General features: G+C 49.6%; 8 protein-coding genes across 8 annotated transcripts; 4 read left to right on the top strand and 4 right to left on the bottom strand.

The window, feature by feature from the left end:
- Positions 1 to 254: 254 nt before the first annotated feature.
- BU24DRAFT_430094 (DUF1688-domain-containing protein) lies at positions 255 to 1,959 on the top strand (the record flags this gene model as incomplete). Its single annotated transcript, XM_033529789.1, has 4 exons — positions 255 to 578; positions 685 to 1,174; positions 1,229 to 1,818; positions 1,876 to 1,959. 4 exons carry the CDS (start codon positions 255 to 257, stop codon positions 1,957 to 1,959), a joined length of 1,488 nt encoding a protein of 495 aa, XP_033389738.1.
- Positions 1,960 to 3,360: 1,401 nt separating this feature from the next.
- BU24DRAFT_417059 (GTP-binding protein GTR1) lies at positions 3,361 to 4,827 on the top strand. Its single transcript, XM_033526621.1, has 2 exons — positions 3,361 to 4,241; positions 4,355 to 4,827. The coding sequence occupies exons 1-2, from the start codon at positions 3,493 to 3,495 to the stop codon at positions 4,641 to 4,643; spliced, it is 1,038 nt and encodes a 345-aa protein (XP_033389737.1). The 5' UTR covers positions 3,361 to 3,492; the 3' UTR covers positions 4,644 to 4,827.
- A 2,499-nt stretch (positions 4,828 to 7,326) lies between these two features.
- BU24DRAFT_430092 (uncharacterized protein) lies at positions 7,327 to 10,245 on the bottom strand (the record flags this gene model as incomplete). Its single annotated transcript, XM_033529788.1, has 2 exons — positions 7,327 to 9,184; positions 9,323 to 10,245. The coding sequence occupies 2 exons, from the start codon at positions 10,243 to 10,245 to the stop codon at positions 7,327 to 7,329; spliced, it is 2,781 nt and encodes a 926-aa protein (XP_033389736.1).
- Positions 10,246 to 13,407: 3,162 nt separating this feature from the next.
- On the top strand, positions 13,408 to 14,551 carry BU24DRAFT_417054 (uncharacterized protein). The gene is made up of 2 exons (XM_033526620.1): positions 13,408 to 14,145; positions 14,204 to 14,551. Exon 1 carries the CDS (start codon positions 13,599 to 13,601, stop codon positions 14,133 to 14,135), a length of 537 nt encoding a protein of 178 aa, XP_033389735.1. The 5' UTR covers positions 13,408 to 13,598; the 3' UTR covers positions 14,136 to 14,145; positions 14,204 to 14,551.
- BU24DRAFT_487824 (ankyrin) lies at positions 14,272 to 15,590 on the bottom strand. The gene is made up of 2 exons (XM_033533491.1): positions 15,141 to 15,590; positions 14,272 to 14,976 (listed from the first exon to the last, which is right to left on the bottom strand). The coding sequence occupies exons 1-2, from the start codon at positions 15,340 to 15,342 to the stop codon at positions 14,561 to 14,563; spliced, it is 618 nt and encodes a 205-aa protein (XP_033389734.1). The 5' UTR covers positions 15,343 to 15,590; the 3' UTR covers positions 14,272 to 14,560.
- Positions 15,591 to 19,909: 4,319 nt separating this feature from the next.
- On the top strand, positions 19,910 to 21,030 carry BU24DRAFT_404407 (PQ loop repeat protein; the record flags this gene model as incomplete). Its single annotated transcript, XM_033525646.1, has 2 exons — positions 19,910 to 19,994; positions 20,048 to 21,030. The coding sequence occupies 2 exons, from the start codon at positions 19,910 to 19,912 to the stop codon at positions 21,028 to 21,030; spliced, it is 1,068 nt and encodes a 355-aa protein (XP_033389733.1).
- A 6-nt stretch (positions 21,031 to 21,036) lies between these two features.
- On the bottom strand, positions 21,037 to 22,427 carry BU24DRAFT_417052 (DUF962-domain-containing protein). The gene is made up of 2 exons (XM_033526619.1): positions 21,872 to 22,427; positions 21,037 to 21,815 (listed from the first exon to the last, which is right to left on the bottom strand). The coding sequence occupies exons 1-2, from the start codon at positions 21,989 to 21,991 to the stop codon at positions 21,354 to 21,356; spliced, it is 582 nt and encodes a 193-aa protein (XP_033389732.1). The 5' UTR covers positions 21,992 to 22,427; the 3' UTR covers positions 21,037 to 21,353.
- A 1,448-nt stretch (positions 22,428 to 23,875) lies between these two features.
- BU24DRAFT_417050 (signal peptidase 22 kDa subunit) lies at positions 23,876 to 25,014 on the bottom strand. The gene is made up of 3 exons (XM_033526618.1): positions 24,807 to 25,014; positions 24,658 to 24,731; positions 23,876 to 24,602 (listed from the first exon to the last, which is right to left on the bottom strand). The coding sequence occupies exons 1-3, from the start codon at positions 24,947 to 24,949 to the stop codon at positions 24,061 to 24,063; spliced, it is 759 nt and encodes a 252-aa protein (XP_033389731.1). The 5' UTR covers positions 24,950 to 25,014; the 3' UTR covers positions 23,876 to 24,060.
- Between the last annotated feature and the right edge of the window lie 12 nt (positions 25,015 to 25,026).

Genomic DNA, 25,026 nt, shown 5'->3' with positions numbered 1-25,026 from the left:
TCTTCTCCATCTTCGACTGTGTACAACTTACCTATACAGTACCTAATCGTACTACTTCTTGGTGCTACTGTAGTCTCGACTACTACTGCTACTTCAAACGACTGCGTTTGCTTCGACACGACAACCACCGCCTCCACACATAATCCAAATCTCCTCCGTGATTCGCGAGGCACTCTCGCTTCTTCTTCTCCTCCTCCCCTCTTTTGCTCTCCCCTCCCCTCCTTCAACCTTCACTCTTCTCTACCACCGCCACAATGCGTCTCTTCGCCCGCAAGACGTCGAAGCCCACCCATTCTCCTGGCGCCAGCCAGCCAAATGATTCCAATGGCTCTCTCAAATCCCCCGTACCAGGCTCTGCCAATGGCTCGAAGACGCCTACAATCAACATTCCTGACGTACCTCTCCCAAAAGCTCCCGACCCGTCGCTCGATCCTGCCGGTTACCTTCGTAGCATCTACGCTGTTCGTGAGCGATCAAGGCTCGTGCTCGAGAAGGCGAAAAAGAACCAGCTGAAGCATTTCACCGTGGACATGAGCAAGTTCCAGGACGCTGCAGGTTATGTGGTCTCTATCATCAAGGCAAGAATTTCCTCCCCTCAATCTGATGATTTCTCCTTTCAGATGCCATTCGCCAATGAAACTCACTTTTTTCTTCCTTGGCATACCATACTGACTTGAGGTGCAGCGCGATTACGCCCCCGATTATGCTTCAATACCTCCACATGGACGATGGCAACATTTCGAAGTCGGCGGCCGCCCGCGCGTCGAACAACTTATGCAATCCTGGCCCAAGACTGTCGACAACCAGGAACGTACCCGTCGCCTCATTGATCTTTTCCTAGTATCTGTGCTTCTCGACGCTGGAGCTGGAACAAAATGGCAGTATCGCAGCAAAGAGTCTGGCAGGTTCTATCGCAGAAGTGAAGGTCTCGCTGTGGCCAGTTTGGAAATGTTCAAGGCTGGCGCTTTCAGCAGCAATCCCAACGAACCTTGCCAGGTCGATAGTGCCGGTCTCAAGAAATTGGACGTTAAGGCTGTGGCACGTGGACTCCAAGTTACCGAACAAAACCCATTGGATGGTCTTGAGGGACGCGCTGGTCTGTTGCTTAAACTCGCCGACGCTTTGCAGAATCAGGAGGTATTTGGGCTGGAAGCGCGACCTGGAAACATGCTGGGTATGGGAGCTACCCCTCTGCGCTTGGACGATCATGAAAGCTAACTCTGCACAGACTACCTACTGTCGCATCCATCAACGCAGGCCTCATCAGTTCCCATCATCCCACTCCCCACTCTATGGAACGTGCTCATGGACAGTCTGGCACCAATCTGGCCCTCAACACGCACACAAATCGACGGTATCTCTATTGGCGACGCATGGCCGTGCTCAGTTATGCCGTCGCATCCTACCCATCCCTGGGAGAATATCGTGCCATTCCATAAGCTTACCCAATGGCTCACGTACTCACTCATGGTGCCAATGACCAAGCTTCTCAATGTTCATTTTGCCGGTGCCGATCTCCTAACCGGACTTCCCGAGTACCGCAACGGCGGTCTGCTCATCGACACCGGCTTGCTGACTCTGAAACCCGAGGATGCGAAGCGCGGATTGGCCCAATACCATCGCAATGCCCAGGTCAAGGGCCAACCCAGCGTGGAGGTCGTCCCAATGTTCACAGCCGACGACGATGTTATTGTCGAATGGCGCGCCGTCACGGTGGGATTCTTGGATGAACTTCTCGCCGAAGTCAACACGCTCCTCGGTCTTAGTGGACGAGACAAATTGAGCCTGGCCCAGATGCTCGAGGCCGGCAGCTGGAAGGTAATTGGCGCGCAGTCCCCCACATTCCCGAACAACATGCTAACTTGACCAATTCAGGGCGGCCGAGAGATTGCAGAGGTGTCGCGGCCCAACACCAAAGAACCGCCAATCATGATCTTGTCTGATGGAACCGTTTTCTAAGATACCCTGTCCTTCCAGTTTTGTTATTGCCTTCGGCCTTGCCATTGTTACTCTCATTCGACGATTCCACGTTACCACGCACGCACGGCCATGTGCCCCCGCCGCTTCTTATTTTCCGCGCGGCACGACGTTGTTTGGTAGCTTTTGCTTTTTTTCATGTTCATACTTCATGCCCCTCCAGCAGAGCCCCTTTTTCTCATCTGAGTATCGATAACCTTACCAACCTGTTTTGGCATTTAACAACGGCATTTATCTGTTTTGCGCCTAGTACGCGACCTTGGCACGGACCTGGACCGGCCCTATTATCTGTTTCCTAGTGTTTTCAATTCTCTACACAATTCATACACAACAGATGGCTTTCTGGAGGAATCGAAAGGGAAAAAAAATTAATTTACACTTCTTGGCTGATATTCACGAGTTGGATAATGCCTTTTTCTCTTGCCCGCAATACGAAAGGCCAATGTTATCGGATTGAAGAAGCCGTGCAAGACAACAACATTAATCAGGCTAGAAGAAATCGAGAGCGAACTCATCTAGCGTAGGCACCAAATGCATATTGAAATGTAACATGCGGCAGGCAGCAACGACCAAGACTGATGATCATTGTTGTTTTATGGCGTGACGCCCAGAACCTATACAGAAAACATTGAATAGGACAATGCTGGTTGACACATTGAGAACTTATCACATGAGCGTAGAGCAATTGCAATCGCATATGAGCCTTTAACTCATCTCATCTATGGCCTGGTCAGTGGTGTGGCTGGCCGTTGACTGTGTAACATGCAATACAAACCTACTCGGTCATACTGCCAGACTGTAGGATGCTCGATCAGGGGCACGGCGGAACGCGGGAGGCTTTCCGTTGCCCGACTTGGCGAACAAGTTCATTGATGATCGGGTTCGGCAGGGAGAAGAGGACATCATTCCTCTACAGTAGAATGTAACCTGTATGCTAATAGCATAACTTACTCCATGTAGAGCGAGAGATGGGACCATGCTCCACTACAAATTTTGCCGGCCCACTACTGGAACACGGAACAATGGCATTCAGTGGGGATGTCTTATAGTACGATTGTACGAGTGTGTGCTTGCATAATGTTCATACATACGATGCAAATATGTGAATATGTAGACATGAAGCTATGCACGCACACGTACCGTGACATCTCTTGCAGACATCGGCTTTACGCGCTCCAAATACAGGATGCACATGATGTTAATTGTAATGAAGAACAACAGTTCAACAAGCCACCGTTGATTGGTCAATCCCCACGATTGCCAAATTTCGGCATTGTGATACCCCGTTCCGAGGATGCAGAGTCAATCTAGCCACACATGGTTAGATCCGAGACCTCCAACGTCACTCCTTGGCTGCTTTGGAGATAAGCTATGTTACTACAAAGTAAACTTCACGATACTATCAATTGTTGATCCTTCACGTCGGGATTTCTGCCTAGTGATTGAACTTGGGCTTCGCTTTACGTATCTTTCAATTGATCTACGCCTTGAAGCCCTAACGTTCGCGCCGCCACCATGAACACGACCAAGCGACAGAAGCAGCGCAAGGTGCTGTTGATGGGAAAGTCAGGCGCGGGGAAATCGTCCATGCGGTCCATCGTCTTCAGCAACTACGTCGCAAAGGATGTGCGAAGGTTAGGCGCCACTATAGATGTCGAACATAGCAATATCAAGTTCATGGGCAACCTGATGCTCAATCTTTGGGATTGCGGAGGACAAGACGGCTTTGTCGAGAACTACCTCACACACCAGCGAACCCATGTCTTTGGCTCCGTCGCCGTCCTCATCTTCGTCTTCGATATCGAGTCCCGTGAATTCCAAGCCGACGTTGTCTCCTACTCCAACATCATCCGCGCTCTATCCGAATCTTCTCCCTCCGCCAAAGTCTTCTGCCTGATCCACAAGATGGATCTCGTCCAATCTCGTCTACGAGTTCAACTCTTTGAAGAGCGTGCCGAATACATACGTCAGGCTTCAGAAGGCTTCAAGGACGAAGTCGAGTTCTTCCCAACCTCCATCTGGGACCAGAGTCTCTACAAGGCGTGGACGCAAATCATATACTATCTCATCCCGAACGCGGGCACAATCGAGTCGCTGCTACAACAGCTCGCAGAGGTTATCGACGCTAGGGAACTCATTCTATACGAGAGGACGACTTGTCTAATGGTCACACATGTAACGCGGGGAATGGAGAGTCAGAATCCTTTCATCGACCGCTTCGAGCGCATATCGAGCATTCTTAAGACGCACAAACAATCAATGGCGTAAGTAGCCCTTCTACCTGAATTTCTGCCTGCCACGCAGCCGCCCACCACCATCCCACCCCATCCTCCAAATCTCCAAAAACCCCCAATCCTTAACACAACTTCTTCTTCAGAAAACACACCAACCTCCCCCCGAACATCGCAAACTTCGCCGAGATGCAGATCAAAACCGGCCGCTTCATGTTCTTCATCACGCGCCTGACCGAGAACACCAACCTCGCCGCCTCGATCCCCCCCTCCGAACAAGTCTTCAACGCCGCGAGAGTCAACATCATGCTCGTCCGCCCGCGCTTCGCGGAGCTCGACATTGCGAGCAAGCCCCGCCTGGGTATGCAGCAGGCCTTTGCGCACGGCGCCGAGGGTGGCGAGAGGGAGAGGAAGGATGGGGAGCCGGCGTATTGAGGTGTGAGGGACTGTTCATGTGACTTGATATAAGGATATGTCTGTCACAGGCACGAGTAGAGCGGAGCGGCGCGAGGAGGGAATACCGGACTTCTTGGAGTAAATTATGATACCCATATATACATATGTAAAACCAATGCCAATACACGTACAAGTACAAATGACTGGCAGATTTCAATTTGAACAACCTAAACGATTTCTTTCACATGGCTGACGATGAGCAGAGGGACAGTTACTTGATATTACTTGTATGTCTTGTCTTACACTTATCTCACTGTTCACTTCCCTTATAAAATTAGTCAAATTAGGGGCATATCTTTCTTTTCCTTCCTTACACCTGTCACACAAAAGAACCTAACACTTGTAGATAATACCAAAGTACCTAGCAACCCCAAAAGAACCTGAACTCGGAGCATAATGACCCAGGGTTGAAATTGCCTTCGGACTATTAGAAGAAGAGGAAAGATAAAGGATAGTAAACTTCCTCAAAAAAAAGATTTCAGGTCTGGGAAGATGATAGATTTGAGAGGCATTATCGGTAGACATACGCCCACACCAACGTACATACGCAACGCAACGCAATACGCAACACAAAGTCGCCACCCGCGCGCCTATTCCCCTCCCCGCCAAACACAGCATCCGGACAGGAAGTACAGCCCACGTGGGAGGGAAACGTCGCCACTGTCACAGCACGACTTTGCAGGCTTATCCATGTCACGTCAAACGAAGGTAACACACGTAGCACGTTCGTTGGGTCGATTGGATCTGAGGAGCAACGGGGCGGATCGGATCGGCATCTTGACGACACGGTAAGGACAAGACAAGGAAGGACGATGAAGGAACAGGTGAGATGAACGACGGTTCGTTCGTGAGCGAGTGAGTGAGGGAGTTGGACTTGGTGATTGGTTGTACAGTCTTATCGGTGTTATCGTTCCGATGGGTTGGTGTCCGGAAAGGGCGTTTTCTTATACGGGGTTAGTGGAACGGGAATGGTTCAGGCGTGCTTTTGGCGGGGTGAGGCGAGGTAACGCGTGCTGGAGAAGGCTGAGGTTAGGTTTTTGGAGATTGTGAGTGTGGGGTGAGCGAGGAAAAGGTATGTGATGTTATCGATGAGATCAATTGGGGGGATTGATTAGAACTCGATAGAAACCTAGATACATTAAAGTCAGCTAGGATGCATGCATTTCTGAACATCGTACCACATCGAAGAAACAAGACCGCATTCTGGGGTGGAAAAAAAAAGAATTCCAAAAAGCCGTTTTAATCCATACTTTAAGTGTATTAAAGGCATGCTCCCTTTCATTTCGTTCCATTTCGCTTCGACTTCTGCTTCTACTTCCATTTTCTACTTCCACTCCCGTTCTTGGACAGTTCGAACCCGACAATTCCAAAGCGTGAAACACTGCATGTGCACGTGGAACACTGCAAGTTCATGCAGAGCACAGATGCAACATTCTCCCCCGCCCAGTAAAAAGTGGGGTCTGCCGTTTGTGTGTAAGTCTGTGGAGAAGGCTTGTGCGTTTGTGTCGATTTGCTTGAATGGTCGAGTAGTTTGTACAACGGCGGTAGCGACGTCGTCCGGATTCGGCTCGGCTCGCTGCGCTGGATCGTCTGTAAATGCTACTCGTTATGACTTGCAGCCCTTCACATTAATCATCGGTAATGGTGCAATTTGTCATTGCGATGCTAAGCATTTGAGCGAGAAGGCGAATGGATTGAAAAGGAACTAACTGGTTGAGTCACTCGCCTGCTATATGCATAGATGGCAACACTCGTTCAATGCATCCAAATCTGAATATGGTACAAGACGGCGAAGATACTCATAAGTGTCCAGTGCAGCTCAATCAATGAAAGCAGGGCTAAATTCGTGACACCAACACAAGGGCGAAGAAAGATAATAAAATGAACAATTGAAACGGACGAAGAAATTTGACCCAACACAAGCATGTCCGAAATCGTTTACCGTGTGTCGTACTGCACCAGGCTAATAACAGTGCATCAGGAATGGCTACCTGAGTGCCCATGGATTGTCAATGCACCCTGTTCCATTGTTCTAGCTCTTGAAATGTTGGCGGAGACTAGATCAGGCAACATTAAGAAGGAAATCGTACTAATACAAGTGCATAATGATACAGAAGGGGCCGCCGGATAAAATAAAGGGAAAACCTATTGTTCGCTTTTGTAATGAAATTTCGAGGAAACATGAAACACAGATTATTTTGCAAGTTATGTGACCAGCCATTGGATATTCCTACTCGAGACCAGAAATCCTTGGTACCAGGAATATAGTTAAACGCTTACATGGGGCGAAGAATGAGGCCCGGAAATGATACTGATAGAAGAAGTATGAAGTGACCGGTAGCAGTACCAAATAAGGCGACATGCTATGCTATAGGTGGCATAGCATTGTTGATAATTGGGACCCAACAGAGGCAGGGTTCTTTTTACTTGGAATGTCGACCCATCAGATGAATTTAGCTGGTCTCGAGTCATCGCGACTGTGAAAGAAAAGCCATATTTGAAATATCGAAGCGAGTAGAGACGGATTAGATCAGGCCGAACCGGATGAACGAAAAGACCTTCAATGCAACGTGTAGCCACAGCAAGTCCATGTACCGTCGCCACCGATCCAGTAAGGTGATTCCATGTTTGGTCTCGTAACACCGGGTAATCAAATGGGTGATTAGTGTCCGGTCAACCCTCCAACTACTTCAAAAAGAGCTGGATCGCGAGCCTTGTACATAACGTCATCATTGCCAAAAGCTGTTTCAAGACTGTCCTTTACTCTCCAGTATTGTCCGAAACTGCCGTTTCTGATGCCCTGTTCTTCTGTAGACGCAATTTCAATCAAATGTTGAAGACGTTTAGTAATAGCCTTTTGCTGCGCACGGGCCGAAGCCCAGAAGTTTGCTAGTTCTTCAATGCATGAGAGAGTTGTATCTACGGTCTCGATGAGACCGTTTAAGGTTGAGACCGTGCCAGCCGCACTAAGCACGTCGACGGAAAGCATCAATGCATAACCTGGGAAGGGAGTGGAAAACAAGAACTCAGAGCTTGAGTTGGGCGGAAGTCGTTGACGGCGATTTACTGGAGCCAAGGAATGCATGATCGATAGAAAATGAGATGCGTTCCGAAAAGACTGGTCAATGTTTCGACTGACCTGGTCCGTTGATAGAGCCCATAGACGGACATGGCGATTGAGTCGGATGATGGTAGTGTGGTAAAGCGCGTGTAGAGAAATGAATGTTCCAGCATAGCCTTCCACGATACTGCTGTCGAGATTTTGCGCGGAGTAACGAAGGTTCGCCGGTAAGATGCCCTGCCACGTCTCCAGCCTCTCGTATGTCGTCGAATAAAAAGATTCGTAAAGCCGTTCATAACCATTATCCGGCCGACGCACTGCACGACTAGTAAATGTCAACACGTCCCCCCAGATTGCTGAGATAAGAGTGAGGTACGCCATATCCCCAAGAGGTGGACCAGGAGGAGCTTGGCGACTCAAAAGCTCAAAGTCGAAGAACGGTGTATCACAAGGATTGGAGGCTTCATAAAGGGTCTCGAGGCACGGAAGCCGAAGGAAAGTATCCTCGATGTTGATAACACAGAGTGTGCCGCCACAAAAGCCGTTGTAGCGCTGTTGGTGCATTAGGTCAAGGGTGGTGGTCGCCGTAAACGCGGTGGAACTTACATCCATCAAGAACCCGGACCAGAAGGTGCGACGGCAACACTCTTCCAAAGTACGGCGGTCGAATCCGTAGTCCAGTTCAGGGGACAAATCCGGTACTTCTTGGATCCCTTCTTCGGTGTTGAGTTTTAAAGCACTGATAGCACGCAAGCCAGCACCACAGAAATCCCATGCTTCCTGAGACTTTCCCCGGGCAAAATTATAGAGCGCAAGCATCAATCTACTCTGGCAAAGTTGCAAGGTGAACTTCCCAAATCGTTTTTCGGTCCCATAAGCAGCAATAGCTGCGAAGCGTTTGCCAAGGGTTCGTTTGTCGAGGTCATTCGAGAAGATGGAACCCATGGCAAGTACGGAGTACAGCAGCATCAGGTGGTCCTGGGTTTTCTCGCGGTTAGTCTCGACCCATGTCGAGAATGGTTTCCTAGGGAACATTCCATATGTTGCGCGTCCCGCATGGAGAAAGTAGAGATCCAGAAGGTGCATTGTCAAACGGGCATCTGTTTCATATGGATCCTGTTCCCATTGGACAGCTAGATGATCCTGGTGTGAACCACGTCTGGGGTCGTCTGGATCCATGGCATTCATGGAGCCGCTCCAATCCGAATCAACGGAGTGCACCGACATATCTCTTGAGGTAGCGACCGAAGTAGGGCGAAAGTTTCGATGCTTGAACGGAGAACCAGCGTTCCAAGCTTCGACAGTTCTGGAAGGATCACGGTGCTCTTCTAGAGCTTTTGGTTTGTCGGGGCCGGCCACAGGACTGACTAGTTCTGTCGATGGGTTCTTAAATAGTGCCGATGACGATGACGGTGATGTTTCTCCCGAAGCATTGCTCATGCCAGCCTGATTGAGGCCACTATCATCAAGTTAGTATTTGTCATGTGAAGAGTGCACTCCGCATTGTCAGCGATTTCAAATCAGAATAAGTCAATGCATATAAGACCATTGTAGCGAAGAGTGAGAGGTCGACAGGTATAGCACAAAATCTACTCACCCTCTACAAGCTCTCTGTGATTTGGCGCATTGATGACACTTTGGGTAACCCGGCTCGCACTTGATCTTCTTTTCTCTACACGTCAGGCACGCCTGAGCGAGCCTCTTCCGTGGTTTCCCTGCCTTTGTAATGCCCCAGGATGGATTGACCGGTTCCCCATCTATAACAGCGCGACAATATGAGCCATCCTCGTATATGTAACAGCGGCCCTCGCCAGGTACCTCTCGTTGCCCTACACAACGTGACGATCGTATAGGAGCACGAGAGGACACATCGGTTCGTCGCCTGACTGGTCTGATCATGTCCATTGGATCGTCATGTTGTGGCTGCCCTGCGAAACCGCCTATCGGGTTAGATAATGCGCTCATTGTCGACACTGTTGATGGTTTTTGATGAATCTTACCGGCAGGATCCATGTGCGTTGCTCTTGCAATGCTTGCATGGCGCGGGAATTCCGATTGATATGAGTGAGGTGTGGACGATTGTGCCGGATATGATAGAGATTGGCTTTCTCCAAGAAGGTTGGTGGGGCCGTAGCGGTTCACTTGTGGTATTCGCGATGTAATAGCATTGTTCTCTACTTTTTCAGGGCTGTAACCGTCGAAATCATGCCGCCTTTTCAGGGTTGGGCTATTAGAACCGTACCGCTCCGAGGTACCCTGAGCTAGAAAGGCAGCGCCACCTGATCGTGATGGAAGATCATGGAACTTATTATCCAACAGCTCTGGTTCCAGAAGAGTTCGAAGGCTTGGTAGCTGCTGTGCATTGTTGGGTGATGGGTCAGTATCCCGGGGTCGATGATGTTGGGTCGGAGGTATGATCTCAGGCCGTGGTGGAGCGGCGTCTGGCTTCTGGTACGGACTGTAAGTAGCGAACGGCTGAGAAGGAGCCGGCCGTGAAGGAAGATTGGGCTGGCGGTTCATGTCGAGGGCGAGCATAGCAGCGGGAGGAGGAGACGGTCGATGTTCGGCACCCGAGGTGGGATGGCTTCCACGATACATTGGTCGACAAACCACATGGGGGAGGTATAAGGGACAGACACAAGATATAAACTAGGACACTCTAGAAATTCAGGCACGGCACCAGCCCTGACACTGATGCAAGTACGGCATCAGCTTGTAGTTCTAAGTATCGGGCACATGGAAACAAGCGTAGTGGTAGGTTGAAGAAATCGGCCAGTGGACTGCAGAAGCACGATTGCGTGCGTCTGCGTATTGGAATGGAATACCCGCTGTGAGGTCTTGCAGAAAGGCAAGGTTCTGAAGAAGAGCCAACGGAACCCAGAGTCCGTGCAGGGCTGACGTCTGACAGTTTGCAAGTTGCAAGTTGTCCACACTTTCGGCTGCTCTTGGATCACAGCCGAAGCGAGAAACCATGTACAAGTAGAGTAGGTAGGAAAAAAAATGTAGGGGCTAGCGTGGAGGGAAACACGGGAGAGTGAACTTACACGGATAGAGGGGTGAGAGGCTGTGATGTGCGGCGCAGACAGCTCTCCGGGCAGGGAGAGAACGCTAGGCCTGCATGGGAGGAATTCCCTACGGCGAGGAATAATAGCAATAAATATGATAATAGCTTCCAGGGAGTTGAAATCACAGAAGGAGGAAGGCGTGGTTGGGAATCCGTGCTGCGGCAGAGACAACAGTAGACCAGGGCCGGGGAGTGAATGCTTTCAGAACATTCGGCGAGAACCTACAGTAGCCTTCTGTGCCTTTTTCCAGTAGTGATCCCAGCAAGAATAAGTTCGACTGGCAGACTGGCAGCAGACTGGCACAGGCACCGCCAGGAACATGGCCATGGAGCTTTTATTGTTTGAGAGCCGAGCGAGCGCAGCCGGGACGGTTAGTACCATGTAGCTTTTGACTAGGGTTTATAGTCCAATCTGGTCGGTGTGGAAGTTTAACAAGATTCGGCAGGACTGATCCCAACGCAACAGAGCGTGGGTGAGGATGCCGAGTGCATGTAGTGTGTTTGGTCTACTGCGGGAGATGCATCGCTGTTGCATAGAACAGGGAGCAGGACGCAATAATACGGACTTGCAGGGCGCGTGGGTGGTTGGGATGCTTTTGCTTGTGAGCCTGCAACTTGCGACTAGAGCATCAGATCTCGCGAGCAGCCAACAACAGCGAGTGGAAGTTGGCCAACCGTGACTCTCCCACTGCTGACTGGTGGTGCCGATCATGCATAGGAGGGAGAGACGAGGAACTTGCAGCGAACATGTCCATGTAATTGCGGCAAAATCCCGTCGAGAGAATTGATCCAGCATTTCTCCAGACCGGGCGTCGGGTACTCCAGCAGCAAGGCCAATAAGCTTCACATAGATTGAGTTTCAAAGTACGCCGATGCACTTCGCAGACTGCAGTGTGGCCTGTCCACTCAGCCATCGCTCCCATCGGCCCTCTGCTCCTCTTCCCCCCTCCAACGATCATGCCGAGCATCGACCACTTCGCGTCTTGCTCCGCTGTGCCAGATGGGATTGGAGGGGAAGACATCCAATGTGGTCAGCGCCGCTGGCCAGCAACAAGCGGCCGATGCGAGCCAGTGCCAAAAGACACCAACGTCCCGCGGCATCGATGCGATCCTCCGCTAGTCGTTCTCTCTGGCGCCTCGATAGCCTCATCGCCTCGTATGAACGCCTCGCTCCAAAGCTCCACCAGCAGCCGGGTCTGGCCACCGGTACGGCTATTGTATGAGTATGGAAGCAGATGCGAAAGTGCCACGGCCGTTGCCGATATTCACTGCACAGGCTACCAAATCAATTGTACCTACGAGGTGTGTAGCAGCGAGCCGTGCAGGTGGATCATGGCCAACTGCAACAGCCAAAATCGATAAAGAAGGGTGGGAGGTCCCTGCTAAAGCAGCGAGAAAATCGGCCGGGAGCGAGGCCTAACAACAGCCGTTGAGCGGAGCGCGAACCCTCCCCCAGGGCTTACCCTTCACCCGCGGTCCCCCTGCCGGCCTCTAGTGTCTTGCGTGCATATAACCCATGCAGCCCTTCTTGGCCTGCGCCAAAGGACACCAGGCCTTTCTCTCGGTTTTCCAGACATGCAGCTTCCACCCTTCAATGCACATGCCTAACCATAATAGCCCTGCTAAGGGTCTCTCCAGAGGTACCGTCACCATCTCATCACCGCATCTGTGTGTGCGTGTGTACAAGGCATCGCCTCGGGCCCCCTGTTGGCTATATCTGACGTCTGATATCATGTATCGTGCTTGATGCTGGACGCCGAGTATGTGCATACATGTACAATGACTACGCGATCGTCCAAGGTACTGAATCGACATTCGCCAGGTCCTCGTGTGCGGTAGTCAGGGTCAGCTGCAAATTCGCTGCAGGCTTCGCCTATAATGCCGTCGGCGCCGAGTACTGAAAATTGAAGGGGCAAACGGCCATTCCTGAGTCTGCACAAAGTTTAGTGATGCGCTGCGGGCTCTGAATACCATACAGGCATGGATGCAATCTGTCTGTATGAACCAAGGACCATGAGGCACGATGAGATCAATGGGCTACGTCCGAGCGAGTCCGATTATGCTCAAGCATGCGGGTGACATCGCACAACATGTAAGATAGCATCATAACAGAGATCGAGCAGCCCATAGACTGGAGTATCACCATCAGAGGAAGTGGACTGTGTAGGTAGTTATACGCACGGGAACGGGGAGTGCGAAGCGCACTGACTCTGGAGAAAGCAGATTAGTCATTACTTAGTCATCCAGATCTACGACCTTCACTTGCGCCGGAGCGCAAAACAACAACTTTTCGCAAACCACCAACGACACACTGTTGGCTCCTCTTTCACATCACTACGTTGGTTGCATAAACCCAGACAGTTCTAACACGTGCATTCTAGAGAACATATATCGTCATGAACTCCGCGCCTGCCGCCTCTGAGCAGGCGCGCCGCAACTCCCAAACTGAGGCCGAGGATCAGGATGGTGGTCCCGGTGCGCGCACCCCCGAGTACAAGAAGTACAAGCGCAACTTTGACAAGCCGCCTACGCCCACCAGACAATCATATCTCCCGTACGACGATGAGGAGCCCCCCTTGCCCGACGAGGCACCTCCTTCTCATCCCGCCAATGCGCCGCCTGGAGATGATGGCTGGGAGTGGCGCTATGACAACTATAGCCAGCGATCGTACTTCTATAATCGCTTCACTCAAGTCAGCCAGTGGCAAAACCCTCGTGAGCCGGATGCTCATGCATATGTGAACGGATCGTATGACAGGTTTGCTTTCAACTTACAATTCTCATTTGCCTACGTAACCTAATAATTTTCATGCCTAGATATGCTGCAAATGTCGCCCCTGGTACTTCCAACACTGCTGGCGCCCCAGGAGCAGCTCCTGGAACCGTTGTAACTACTGGTGCACCTGGCACTTCGGGTCCGCCCAAGCGTCGTCCGGCTGGGGGCTATAACCCGGCCATACATGGTAATTATGATCCGAATGCGGATTACGCGATTGAGGCGCGCAGACAGGAGGAAGAAGATGAGGCGGCTGCTGAGGCTGCTGCTGCGGTTGCTGCAGGCCTTCCACATCCAACTCAGGACTATTCAACAACAGCCCATTTCAATCGCTTCACCGGACGCTACCAAGCTTCGGGAATCAACCCGAACAACCACAGCGACGAAGCCAAGTCTCAAAGGCAAATGAATGCCTTCTTTGATGTCGACGCCGCTGCCAACTCCCACGATGGACGCAGCCTGAAAGCCGAGCGCCGGGCCAAACAACTCACCAAGAAGGAACTCCAGGCGTTCAAAGATAAACGACGAGAGAAAAAGGAGGAGAAACGTCGTGCCTGGCTGAGGGACTGAATTTCCCGTGGTAAGCAACATGAAAGGACAATTGTACACGAAGTTATGATCACTAATATATTCTTCAGAAAATAGGAATTGCAACAGCAATACACCACAAGATCAGGTTTGAATAATCATTGGAAGAGTAATCCCCCTTAGGGGGGTAACCCAATTGTACACTAGATACCCCGCCATTGCTCGGCTCTTCAGAAGGCGACCAGCCCAGAGCTTTCTATGTAATATTTAGAAGAAGCAAGATCACCACCGTCCCGTCACGGTTCCCACGGCGACCGGGCTACATGCGCGGCGCATACTCTGTGCCACGTGGTTATGGCCATCGCCGCTCGGGGGTGTTCAATCTTGCCTCCTGACGCATCGGACAACCTCAGGTCCTTTGTCCATGTCAGCAATATAAGTTTAATATCCTGCATGCTTTCTCCTATTCATCCCCCTTGTGCTTTCCCGTCGACGGTGCTCATGCCTTCCATTTGTCTTCTAGCATCCTCGACGTCGGCTACAGTTCCATGGCCTTCCGCATTCATTCCGTTGTCGCTGTTTTCGCTGGTGTTCTCGCCCGTTTGTCCGATACCATTCTCCAGTTCTTCGACCGTCTCCAAAAGCCAGTCCACGACGTCCTTCTTGTCATTGATTTCCGCCTCGAAGACTGCGTCATGGCCTGCCTTGTTGATGATGGTCACGTCGGCACCAGCCTGCACCAATTGTTTCACGCACTCCAAGTGACCGTTTAGTGCTGCCCAGTGAAGTGCCGTGTTTCCCGCGTCATTGACTGTGTTGATAAGTTCAAGGTTGGTTGCAGTGGCGTTGTCGAGCTTATAGGATAACAGAAGCTTGATGATGTCTACCGCTCAAAGTTAGCATCTCTCCAGTCTGGAAATATACTGCCTGGCTGCATCTGAAGGTCTACCGGATGTAGTTTTCCATGCTGTTGATACAGTCTGGCATAGACGTAACAAACCATCAAACGCTTCTATCTTCCTGGTGGATGGAAATTAATCGACTTACCAATATGTCCATTCCCAGCAGCATAATGGAGAGCACTATTCTTAGAGTGGGGATCAATTGCAGCAGTTACAAGGTCTGCTTTCGAGAACTTCCTCTCAGCGGACAATTCCGTGAGAAAACTTTCCAATTCGGACGACTCATTTGCGCGAGCCAGGTATAGGATCTCGTCGATTGGATCCTCTTCCAGCTTGATTGTAGGCATGGTGTCGTGCGATCGGAACGAGGCTGACCGTAGGCGATGTACTGTTTCGAGCAGTTCTCAATCGTTGTATCTGATCTCGGGATAAATTTTTTGGTGGGGGAGGGGAAATTTCCAATTGACGTCTGCAGATGTTCTAGCGGCTTGGCACGTTAGACCTCACTGTTAGACTTACACCCACGCATAAGGTGCTTGATGTTCCATAATGCTACTCGTAGGACTTCTCCCATCATACGTATCGATATACCAGCATTCTGTCTACAATTTAGACAAAGTACAATATTCGGATCCAGAAATTGGATATGTTCCTTATCGTCAACCCATGCTCAGTCTGTCACATACCCTGGCTCTTCCAGCACGCACAGTCCAGCCCTCAATACACCGCAATTTAGCTCGGCGCTTGCACATACAAGACATCTGCAGCGATGTATGAAATCCGACGTTCATTTCATGCTGAGGACTTGGTGTATTGATAATCATCTGATCCTTCTTGTCGTGCATATCTCAACCGACTGATCCATACGTCATCACTTAATTTACATCGACCCTGAAGCACTTAAAAAACCGGCCGAGGCGGTTGCTATAGAACGCGTGGCGCCCATATCGTAATGGATCGAACACTTCCCACTCAGGCAAAAGGCCTCAAGTGAAACATATCCCATGGAATCAGTTGTGATATCAATGCATCCAAAATTCGCTTCGTTAACGGTGACCACTGCCTCATAAGATCTAACACACATGGAGGCCGCCAGAATGTCCCGGCCCATGGACTCGGGTGCTCGCCAGAGGATCTCCGATCTTGGTATGCGTTCTGAAGGTGCATCTGGTCGCGTCGTTCTAGGCTCTTCTCATCAGCTGGTCCTTGTTAGAACCCGTAGTCACCTTCGCTCCCAACTATGTATGCTCAGGCTAGGCTTAGGCACTATCGCAGAAAGTGCGTTACGTTTTGGCAGTAGATTAATCATACCAACAATTGCAATCCCGGATTCTAGACGCGGATAAGATCTTCGAGAAGGTCCACTACCCAGATGGCGCCAAATGAACCAATACCGGATCGTAGCCGAACCACAGGGAAATTCTATATAATACTGCACCTTTGGCATGATCTTTAATCAAACGGTGAGGGTCCTGCAGGTACACAGTGAAACCCGAGCAACACCACATGGCATATGCTGATATCCATACAATTCGGCGAGTTAGTTAACCTGGTGTAACATCGACATCTAGATCCATTCGTCTGTGCAGGATCTGTGTAAGGTCGGCTCGTGCAATTTAGAGAGGTCCCTCCCTGTGTCCGGTTCTGGTACTACTCATATTTGCTGCACACCGTCTTACGAACGAACCCCGCTATTATATGCTATTCTTGCCTAGAAGCGGTCATACTCGAGAAGCCACTGATACCACTCTGTCAAGAAGGCCAATGCCATTAATCATTCTATATATCCGATGCTGCAGTCACTATGGGAGAACGCCCCATCGCACGTGGCAGCTCATCTATCTTTTCTCGGCTTATCGCAAACCACTGTCCGGAACGCATCGCCCGCGAACAGTTGCCTCTTAAGTTTGGTACAAACGAAACATCCATTCGCCGGATATAGGCATGCGTGGTGTTCCACACAGAGCCAAGGCTTTCGAGAATCATAACGCACAATCCATGTACCTTAAAGGTTGCACGACACTTCGCAATAGGCTCACAATGCTAGACAGGATATCTTCAAAGGTGTCCTCTGGTAATAGTATATGCTCATATTGATATAACAGGTCCAGCTGGACTTCGGGACTTATTGATAAGCATCCTTATGTTTCACTCAACAATATCCTCCTGGACTGATCGGAGCCCGGCTCGAACGATATCACGTCCGCTCTATACAAATACATCGCACAACACATGGCCACAGCCTATCGCCACACCGCATGCCCGAGAAGCGACCCCCGTCCGCGTTGGTCGCACAGATGAACATACAAAAGCTACCAATCAATCCAAGGGAATCCCGGTGAACTTCGGCGAGCTGAAATCTCAATTTTGCAGAGATCACTCAGCGCAATCAATCAGTTTGATTATGCCATTGTCTGCCAATACCTGGGAACTTGGGTTCGGAGTGTTACGCCATGTCTGCCTTCAGGCCGACCAACCGTCTTGTCCGTATGGTTCGACAGTGAGGAGACTACGAGGTCTATCAAAAATTGCGACGACATCACATCGTGGGGTGGAAAGATTTATAGACCCCCATGCATGTATGTGAATATTACATTTTGAGCTCAATGAAAGTAATCAGAGATAGGTAGGGGTAACCTTCCATACATTGTCTACCTAAGGTATGCAGGTGTATTGTGGGTGCGTCCAATGTGGATATGCCTGTCATCAAACTTATTTCAGTCGCAACAGGTAACGCCTCGATTCTTGGAAGTCAGCAAAGACGTCGAAGCGCTGTTATGTTGTGAATCGACACTTGGTTAAGGAGAAAGAGCACAATGCCACCGCAGGTTCTCGGTCATCGTCCTCTGTTCAGTTCCATGCATAATAACATGAGTACATTTGCGAGGGTTTAATCTTCAAATGAGACAGGCTTCATTTAGCAATACAAGTGCTGTAGCCTGATGCTTCGGGTCCGATTGGTCACTGTGGCGTTGACTGCGCGCTGCAAATAAGCAGCCTTGTACGTACTTGTAAATTCCCTCAAGTCCGCACTCATCATCATTGCAACAACGTCTACCAGAATAGAGATCACTTGGCATATCAACGATCCTTTGAGTAAAGATGTATGCCTATTTCGTACGTTTTATTGCATAATTAGAAGGATAGACGGAGTGTATAGTACAGCTTTTCTGGTGCGAGTCCACATCATTGCTGCTGTACCTAGTGCAAATCACACAACTGGTTTCGAAACTGTCAGCGCATTTCTCCAACGTCCATACCCCCTATGATGTCTCTCTCGACAATCAACCGATTCCAGTGACTAAGATGCAAGTGAGAAGGGTTGAAGAGAATATCTAGGCAGTGGCAAATCAATTGAAAGGCATTTTTGTGTCGCAGCGAAGGGTAGCGGTCAGGTCAGCGTGCTCGTCAACCGTGCTGGTAAGGTTCAACCTGACTCTTCTATGTAAATCTTCCACACAATCGTTCTTCATGCTGATCTTGTCTGCTAGGCGCCTCTTTCGACGACAACTCTGCCATGAGGAAAGTCTCCCTCCGGGAATAATTAAACAAAGATTACAACATCAAATCGTAGGTACCAACACCCCAACCGTATTTCACCGTCTAAAATCTACAGGTATGCATCTCACCTTCGTGGCCGGACTTTCGTAAGCGATCGAAGCTGCCGAACCGTTAGTCACAATCCTCCCAAATCCCACCTGTTCGTCCAGGATTCGCCATTGAGGCATCCAGGTACAGGAATAGTAAGATAGCACTGAGTACATTGCTATTGAATGTAACTATAAAGGAAAAGGAATGCTGTTCCATCCAAGACCGTGAGCCCTAGATTTTGAGTCATTGGTCTGGGGGCAATGGGTGGTGGTAAAAAAGGAGTGCATTCTAGTGGCAATGGAGAGGAATTATCAGTCTCGCAGAGAGGACTGAGCAGTCGTAACATGTCTGTATATCGAACCGAACTGTATACGAGACTTTATTCGGCAAACGCTGCATAGCAAATCTGGAAGAGGGAACAATCGTTATACTTGTAAAGAATGAGGGTATGTTCCGCCTTGGTCCTTGATTTACCCCACGGAAGCTTGAGGTGACCAAGTCTACATTCACACTACTACAATATGGCACTATTCAACTTGTGGCATCTAGCATTCAAGCGGACGTGGTTCTAAAACCCACCCACACTTGAAAACCAAATAATATCAAGATTTATCGATGTACAAGAGCCAAAATTTGAATCATCATCTTGACGGAACTTCTCCTTATTGTAATAAAAATATGTTCTTCAAGTTCTGGTTCTTCTCACCATTTCGATTCTATTGCCGTGTCATCATCGAAGGAGTATCCAGTGTGGCCTATTAAGTAAGTCATTAGGCACCCTTCTCAATTAGAAGTATCTCAATTGATCTAATCAAATAACCTCAGTTTTCTAAATTCGGGATAATTTTGACAAAGATTGACTTCGGGGCAGATGAGTCGAAGTTATGATGCAATCAATGTCCGTGCGAGATCCCTTCCCCGGATTTTGGGCCATCTTGGCATTTGTCACGAGGTCTAATTTTTCCATCACCAACCTCCTCCGATTGCGGCTTCACGATCAATATTATTATCCAAACCTTACTGCGTCGAAATCTACAGGCCTCATTGCTTATTGTCATCATATCAATTAGACTTTTCTTGCGCGGAGGCCACATCTTCGCCGTCAACGTGTCCTTTGGCTTTGTCCTGAGGCGTGAATCATCAGACGAGCAACATCATCATCTAACATCCAACAACGCGCCAATTGAACCAAGACACCACCGGGTGCTTTGAGAACTCTGAACGAGTAACTTCAGGGTCGCGCATCGCCCATTGGGCGTGTTTTCCAGCGAATAGCAAGGGTTATCGTCTAAACGAAATTGATACGCATACGTCATAGTTGAGATGTTTCCACCGTCCCAAGGTCTTCAATTAGATATTGATGCAATTAGCCAAATATGCGGTTCCGTCTCGATAGCATGTTGGATAGGTAAGCATCCTTCTAGTTTGGTAGAAGAGCATTCATACTGACCACGTGACAAGTTGTCTTCTCACCACAAATCATTGAGAACTGGAAAAGGAGCTCAGCAGAGGGTCTATCCGTTGTCTTCATTACGATATGGCTTCTCGGGGACTTCTTCAATATCATTGGGGCCGTTCTTCAGGGCGTCTTACCGACTATGATCATCCTTGCAGTGTACTACACTCTTGCTGATATCGTCCTTCTCCTACAATGTTTCTGGTACAATGGCTTCACGCTGAAGGATAAAGTTTCCACCTCAGAGAACGGGAATGGTAACGGACAGTCGAGCGAACCAACAGAACGTTCTGCACTTCTCTCTGGAAACACCGATACCAACGGCCATGCCACACCACCACGCATCGCAGACGCAGATAGACGCCATTCTCAAGGCTCCTTCCGAGAGCGCATACTTTCTGTCGACGGCACGCACCTTTCTCCCGTTACGCCCCTTCTCCCCGACTCATACGACGGCGCGGAGACGCAACCTCAACCACCACCAACCCCACAATCAACTCTCAAGACCATCATCTTCAACTTCGCCATCGTCGTCCTTGTATGTGCTTCGGGAGTGCTAGGCTGGTACCTCAGCGCTAAACCGCCGTCCCGACACCCAGCTCCCTCGCGGCCAGAATTCAACACGTGGGGCCAGGTCTCCGGATATGTCTGCGCGGTCCTGTATCTCGGATCGCGTGTGCCTCAGCTGCTCCTCAACTATCGCCGGAAATCTACCGAGGGCATCTCAATGCTCTTCTTCCTATTTGCATGCATTGGTAATCTGACATATGTCCTTTCCATTGTAGCTTATAAGCCCGTGTGTGGGGGTCATAAGGGACATTGCGCACCTGGGGAAGTGCGCAGTATCTACGGAAGGTATATCGCTGTCAATTTTTCGTGGTTGTTGGGCAGTTTTGGAACGCTTTTGTTGGATGCGGCGGTCTTTATTCAGTACTTCATGTACAGGAAGGACGATGATGAGAGTGACGAAGAAGATGCTCAAATATAAATTGTGCAGAAAGGTCTGTTGATACAGTGTGGTCGCCATCTAGGCAGTATATAAAACTTAGCTCATGTCAAAATTCTACTTCTTCTCCAAGATGATCTTCGCGCGCTAAATAAATCAAGGCATTGCAATTCAATACCAACAAGTAGTGTCTACGTATCTGCTAGAGCTAACCATAACAACTGATACCATGCTCATGTCCACGACTGAATCATCTAGTCCCGAAGCAAAAGGCCATCTAGTACATCCTATGTACAACTGACAACTCAAGTGCCCCTCAATTCCCAAGCCCTTATTCATGCGAATCAAATTCCCCAAGAAACCCTTTATTTACCCTTAGCCTCGATCTTCTTAACCTCCGCCTCAATTCCCTCCTCAACCTCCTTCTTCAATCCCTTATAGAAACCCAACTTGAACAAAATCTCATACCACACAAACAACGGCGCCAACAAAAGCGCCTGCACGAGGTTATCCAACAGCGCGGGCTTCCTTCCCTCAAACTTGCCGTGCCCGACGAACTGGGCGATCCAGGATCCGACGTGGATTGCCACAGCTATGCTGTTGAGCTTAGCCTTGGAGAAGGAGGGGGAGGCGGAGAGGCGGTTGGCGAGGGAAGCGGTGAGGAGGATGAGGGGGGAGACGGTGAAACCGGCAATGTTGGGGGAGAGCAGCGTGTATGTTGTTGCGTAGGTTGTTGCTGCGATGGTGCAGAGGTTTAGGGGGAGGGATGTTCGGGTTAGGAGGGAGGATAGAGCGCGGGGCGCGTTGAGGGATGGTGTGTTTGTTCCCTGGGGAGTTATGTCAGTGTGGTGTTTGGGGAGGCTGAGTGAAATGGATAACTGACGAAGAAGAATCCGGTCGCGAGGAGGATGGGCACGAATGTCATGTGAATCTTCACGTTCGTGGGCTCCCGGTGGTATGCGCCATAGAAGACGAGGTTCTTCTTGAGGTCGAAGACAGGCATTTTTGGTATGTTCTTGTTGTGAAATATTCTTTCGATGTCAAATTCTCATATGGAGCTGATTGATCGTGTAATCGTGAGCTATCTCAACCTGATTGAACTTTGGGCAAGACAACTAAGAAACGGAGCGAAAGAAGAGATAAGATTCAGAACTGTTGTATTATTTACAAGTAAACGTGGTTCCCGTAAGTCTGACAAGGCACCACGCGCGGGCGAGGCGTAGCATGTAGTTAAATAGCTTCTCCGCAGTCCACTCCACACGGAGTAATCGGAAACAAGACCAGAAGCGAGTGGATGTCACACCATGCTTGGCCCACTACCTCCGGCCAATTCTCCGCATAATGCCTAGACAGGTCAACTGGGCAGCTATTTTAACTGGCCGCATAATCAGCTGCAGCGTGACAGGCGGAGGAAATGCGTCTTTCGTACTGGAAAGGATCGAACGAGCGGGGAGGAGGATGGAGGATGCCCCAATTCACGGATACCGAGGCTTAGATGCCCGATCGGGCGTAGCGGGATATAGATGATGGTCGACGTTGACATGTGACGTATGCTTATTGCTTCGTATTCTAATGGCTCTCATGCCTGCTTCTCACGACTCATGGGTGTCACTATTGGAGCAACCACTAATTCTGAAAAGGATATTAATTACCGCCTTGAAGGGTCAATAACCTTGACCTTGGACCTAAGCTCTATCGAGAGATGTGTGTGAATGGTCCCAGTTTTAATGTGGGGCTATAGAAAGGTTATTTCGACGTCTCGACCCTTTGAAAGCAGATAGTGTTGATACCTAGAGAGAACCGTTCGAGTATGTTTCGCATGTTGTTTTGTATTCCTGTGACACATGCCTGAACGTTCTTCATTTGGTATCTAGGTATCTAATAGAACAAGGTCACTCAACGACAATATCCATGAAGTCCAACCTCGTCGCGTTGAAGTCGGATTGGATCAAGGAAGCAGCCTCCTTTATATGCAGACAATGAATACGAGATTGGATGATAGGCCTGGCTCATGAGGCTATCGATGATCTTCAGCGCTATCTCTTTGTCATCTGCACATATGCCTGGTTGTGAAAGCAGAATGTGAAGAGTCACACGATGCGGCCGACTTGTATGGCTTACATGAAATCGAGAGTCGGAGAATCATGCACTGCCATCTTGAGAGTATTGGATACCTATGATGCCGAGTTGAATCACACCACTTCTCCTAGAGATGCAACAAAATGCAGCGGTCCGAAAGGGTGCTCGACCTACCCCATGGTTAAAATCAGCTGGAGCGGGGCCACCTCGAATACTGTGGAACGCAACCCTGTCGTGACTGTGTAGTGGTACCACTGGGGCAGAATCGTGCATCTGCATGTACGTACCCGCAGATGCGCTGAAATTGGCTAAATAATTTAGCAATTTATTCACTTGGGGAAATGCAGGAAGGCCCCAACAGCATCACTACAAGGACGATTGGACTGATAGCGGACGGGGAGCTGTGTAAGGAAGACATGATATCAAACTGGAAAGTGATTTATAAAGGATATGATAAATTTGTGCATAACACCTTTTGTCTTCTTGTACCGGTACTACTTACTATATAATTTCTTCAGTTGGTCAAATTCGATACATTGGCTAACTTCGACACTTCTCCTGCAGTTACTAGGCATCCAGTTCAGTACCCCGCAGCTACATAGGTTACCGTGAGTGTCATTAGAGCGGCCAGCTTCGTCCCTGAGGAAAGCGAAAAGCTCGCCTTGAAGGCTTTGCAGCACCTGCTCTTGAGAGCCATGATTGTATATCCAAGGCAGGCTGGAATAGAGCCAGGTCGAATCCCAGTTTTCCAATTGGTAATCATAAAGATCGCAAAGATAGTTCACGTGGAGCATCGGTTTGACATAGTCAGGAACTCAATAAGTGACATCCACATTTTATGTAATAAATACATCGACAAATCTTGTAGAAACCATCAGTGTCAAATAACCTACATTCAATTGCTATTGATATCTCCAGGACACAACCATAGATAGACCTATAACGCCAATTCTTGCTATGCTATCGCTTCAACAACGGACCTCGAGATATTTTCTATTTAGACCCCCTACGAACAGGATGTTCACCGCCAACTTCCAGACGGTGACCCTCCTTGCCTTTCTCAGTCTGAGTGTCCCCAGACTTCTTGCCAATTTCAGGGAAGTCAAACGGCTTGCTGACACCTCCCTTGAGCCCCAACCACATGCCTAAGTCGACCTTATTCGTCCAAACCAACGCACCAACCCACGGCTGGACGTTCCAACCCAACTCAAGCACCACGTCTGTCCTGTTCTGCAGCTTTCCCGAGACATCGGTGATCTGGTACTTGGGACGCTGGTTCTTGAGGTGGATCTCGCCGCGGGGGTATGGCGACTCCGCGGTCTTCTTGGACTTGTCTTTCGCTGACTTCGAGCTCTTGGTCTTCTTGGGGTTCGGGTGGACGTAGTGGACGGTGTGCCATGCTTGAGCAGCGCTCGCGAGGACGGCGTCCCAGACTATGGCTTCGGAGGCAGGCTCACCGGCTTTCGTGGAAGGGTAAACGGCTTTGAGGTACAGGAATACTTGTTTTGTGTTCCAATTGAAGAGGCTGCTCAGGTCTGCTCACAGGCACCGTTAGAGTGTGTGTCAAGATACGTCAATGGGAATACGTACCGGTGTCGAGGTCAAACTTGATATGAGCGTACTCCTCCTTCTTGTAGCTGTAGTAGTGGGGACGTCCGCGCTGCCTATTTCAATATTAGCCACCAACGTTTGTGCAATCCAAGAGGATTCTCTGGCCTATTCGTGGGCTATGTACTTACACCTGAACATTGCGCAACTGTACACTCGCGGAGGGGTTTTGAGGGTGGATGAAGGTTGACAGCGCAATTACCGTCGCAACAGTAAAAGCTACGGTTGTAAAGAAACCGAACACATTCTGCACTCGGACGAGCGTTGAATGCATCTTGGGCGAACAATTGGAGGAGGATGTGGGGGAGAAGGTAATCGAGGGAGCCTGCGGCGCGCGGGTTACGTTACGGG

Source organism: Aaosphaeria arxii (genome assembly GCF_010015735.1).
Source record: "Aaosphaeria arxii CBS 175.79 unplaced genomic scaffold BU24scaffold_1, whole genome shotgun sequence".
Classification (NCBI taxonomy): domain Eukaryota; kingdom Fungi; phylum Ascomycota; class Dothideomycetes; order Pleosporales; genus Aaosphaeria; species Aaosphaeria arxii.
The sequence above is the reverse complement of the archived record's forward strand: the minus strand, read 5'-3'. Positions and strand labels throughout refer to the sequence as shown.

Bases quoted from the DNA above. Each gene is read 5' to 3' on its own strand.
- BU24DRAFT_417059 (XM_033526621.1), top strand. From the start codon at position 3,493: ATGAACACGACCAAGCGACAGAAGCAGCGCAAGGTGCTGTTGATGGGA. The intron at 4,242-4,354 runs GTAAGTAGCCCT...CTTCTTCTTCAG, and splicing joins ACGCACAAACAATCAATGGC to AAAACACACCAACCTCCCCC.
- BU24DRAFT_417054 (XM_033526620.1), top strand. From the start codon at position 13,599: ATGCCTAGATATGCTGCAAATGTCGCCCCTGGTACTTCCAACACTGCT.
- BU24DRAFT_487824 (XM_033533491.1), bottom strand. From the start codon at position 15,342: ATGCCTACAATCAAGCTGGAAGAGGATCCAATCGACGAGATCCTATAC. The intron at 14,977-15,140 runs GTAAGTCGATTA...TTTGAGCGGTAG, and splicing joins TGCTGGGAATGGACATATTG to ACATCATCAAGCTTCTGTTA.
- BU24DRAFT_417052 (XM_033526619.1), bottom strand. From the start codon at position 21,991: ATGCCTGTCTTCGACCTCAAGAAGAACCTCGTCTTCTATGGCGCATAC. The intron at 21,816-21,871 runs GTCAGTTATCCA...ATAACTCCCCAG, and splicing joins TCGCGACCGGATTCTTCTTC to GGAACAAACACACCATCCCT.
- BU24DRAFT_417050 (XM_033526618.1), bottom strand. From the start codon at position 24,949: ATGCATTCAACGCTCGTCCGAGTGCAGAATGTGTTCGGTTTCTTTACA. The intron at 24,732-24,806 runs GTAAGTACATAG...ATATTGAAATAG, and splicing joins CAGTTGCGCAATGTTCAGGT to GCAGCGCGGACGTCCCCACT. The intron at 24,603-24,657 runs GTACGTATTCCC...GCCTGTGAGCAG, and splicing joins CAAGTTTGACCTCGACACCG to ACCTGAGCAGCCTCTTCAAT.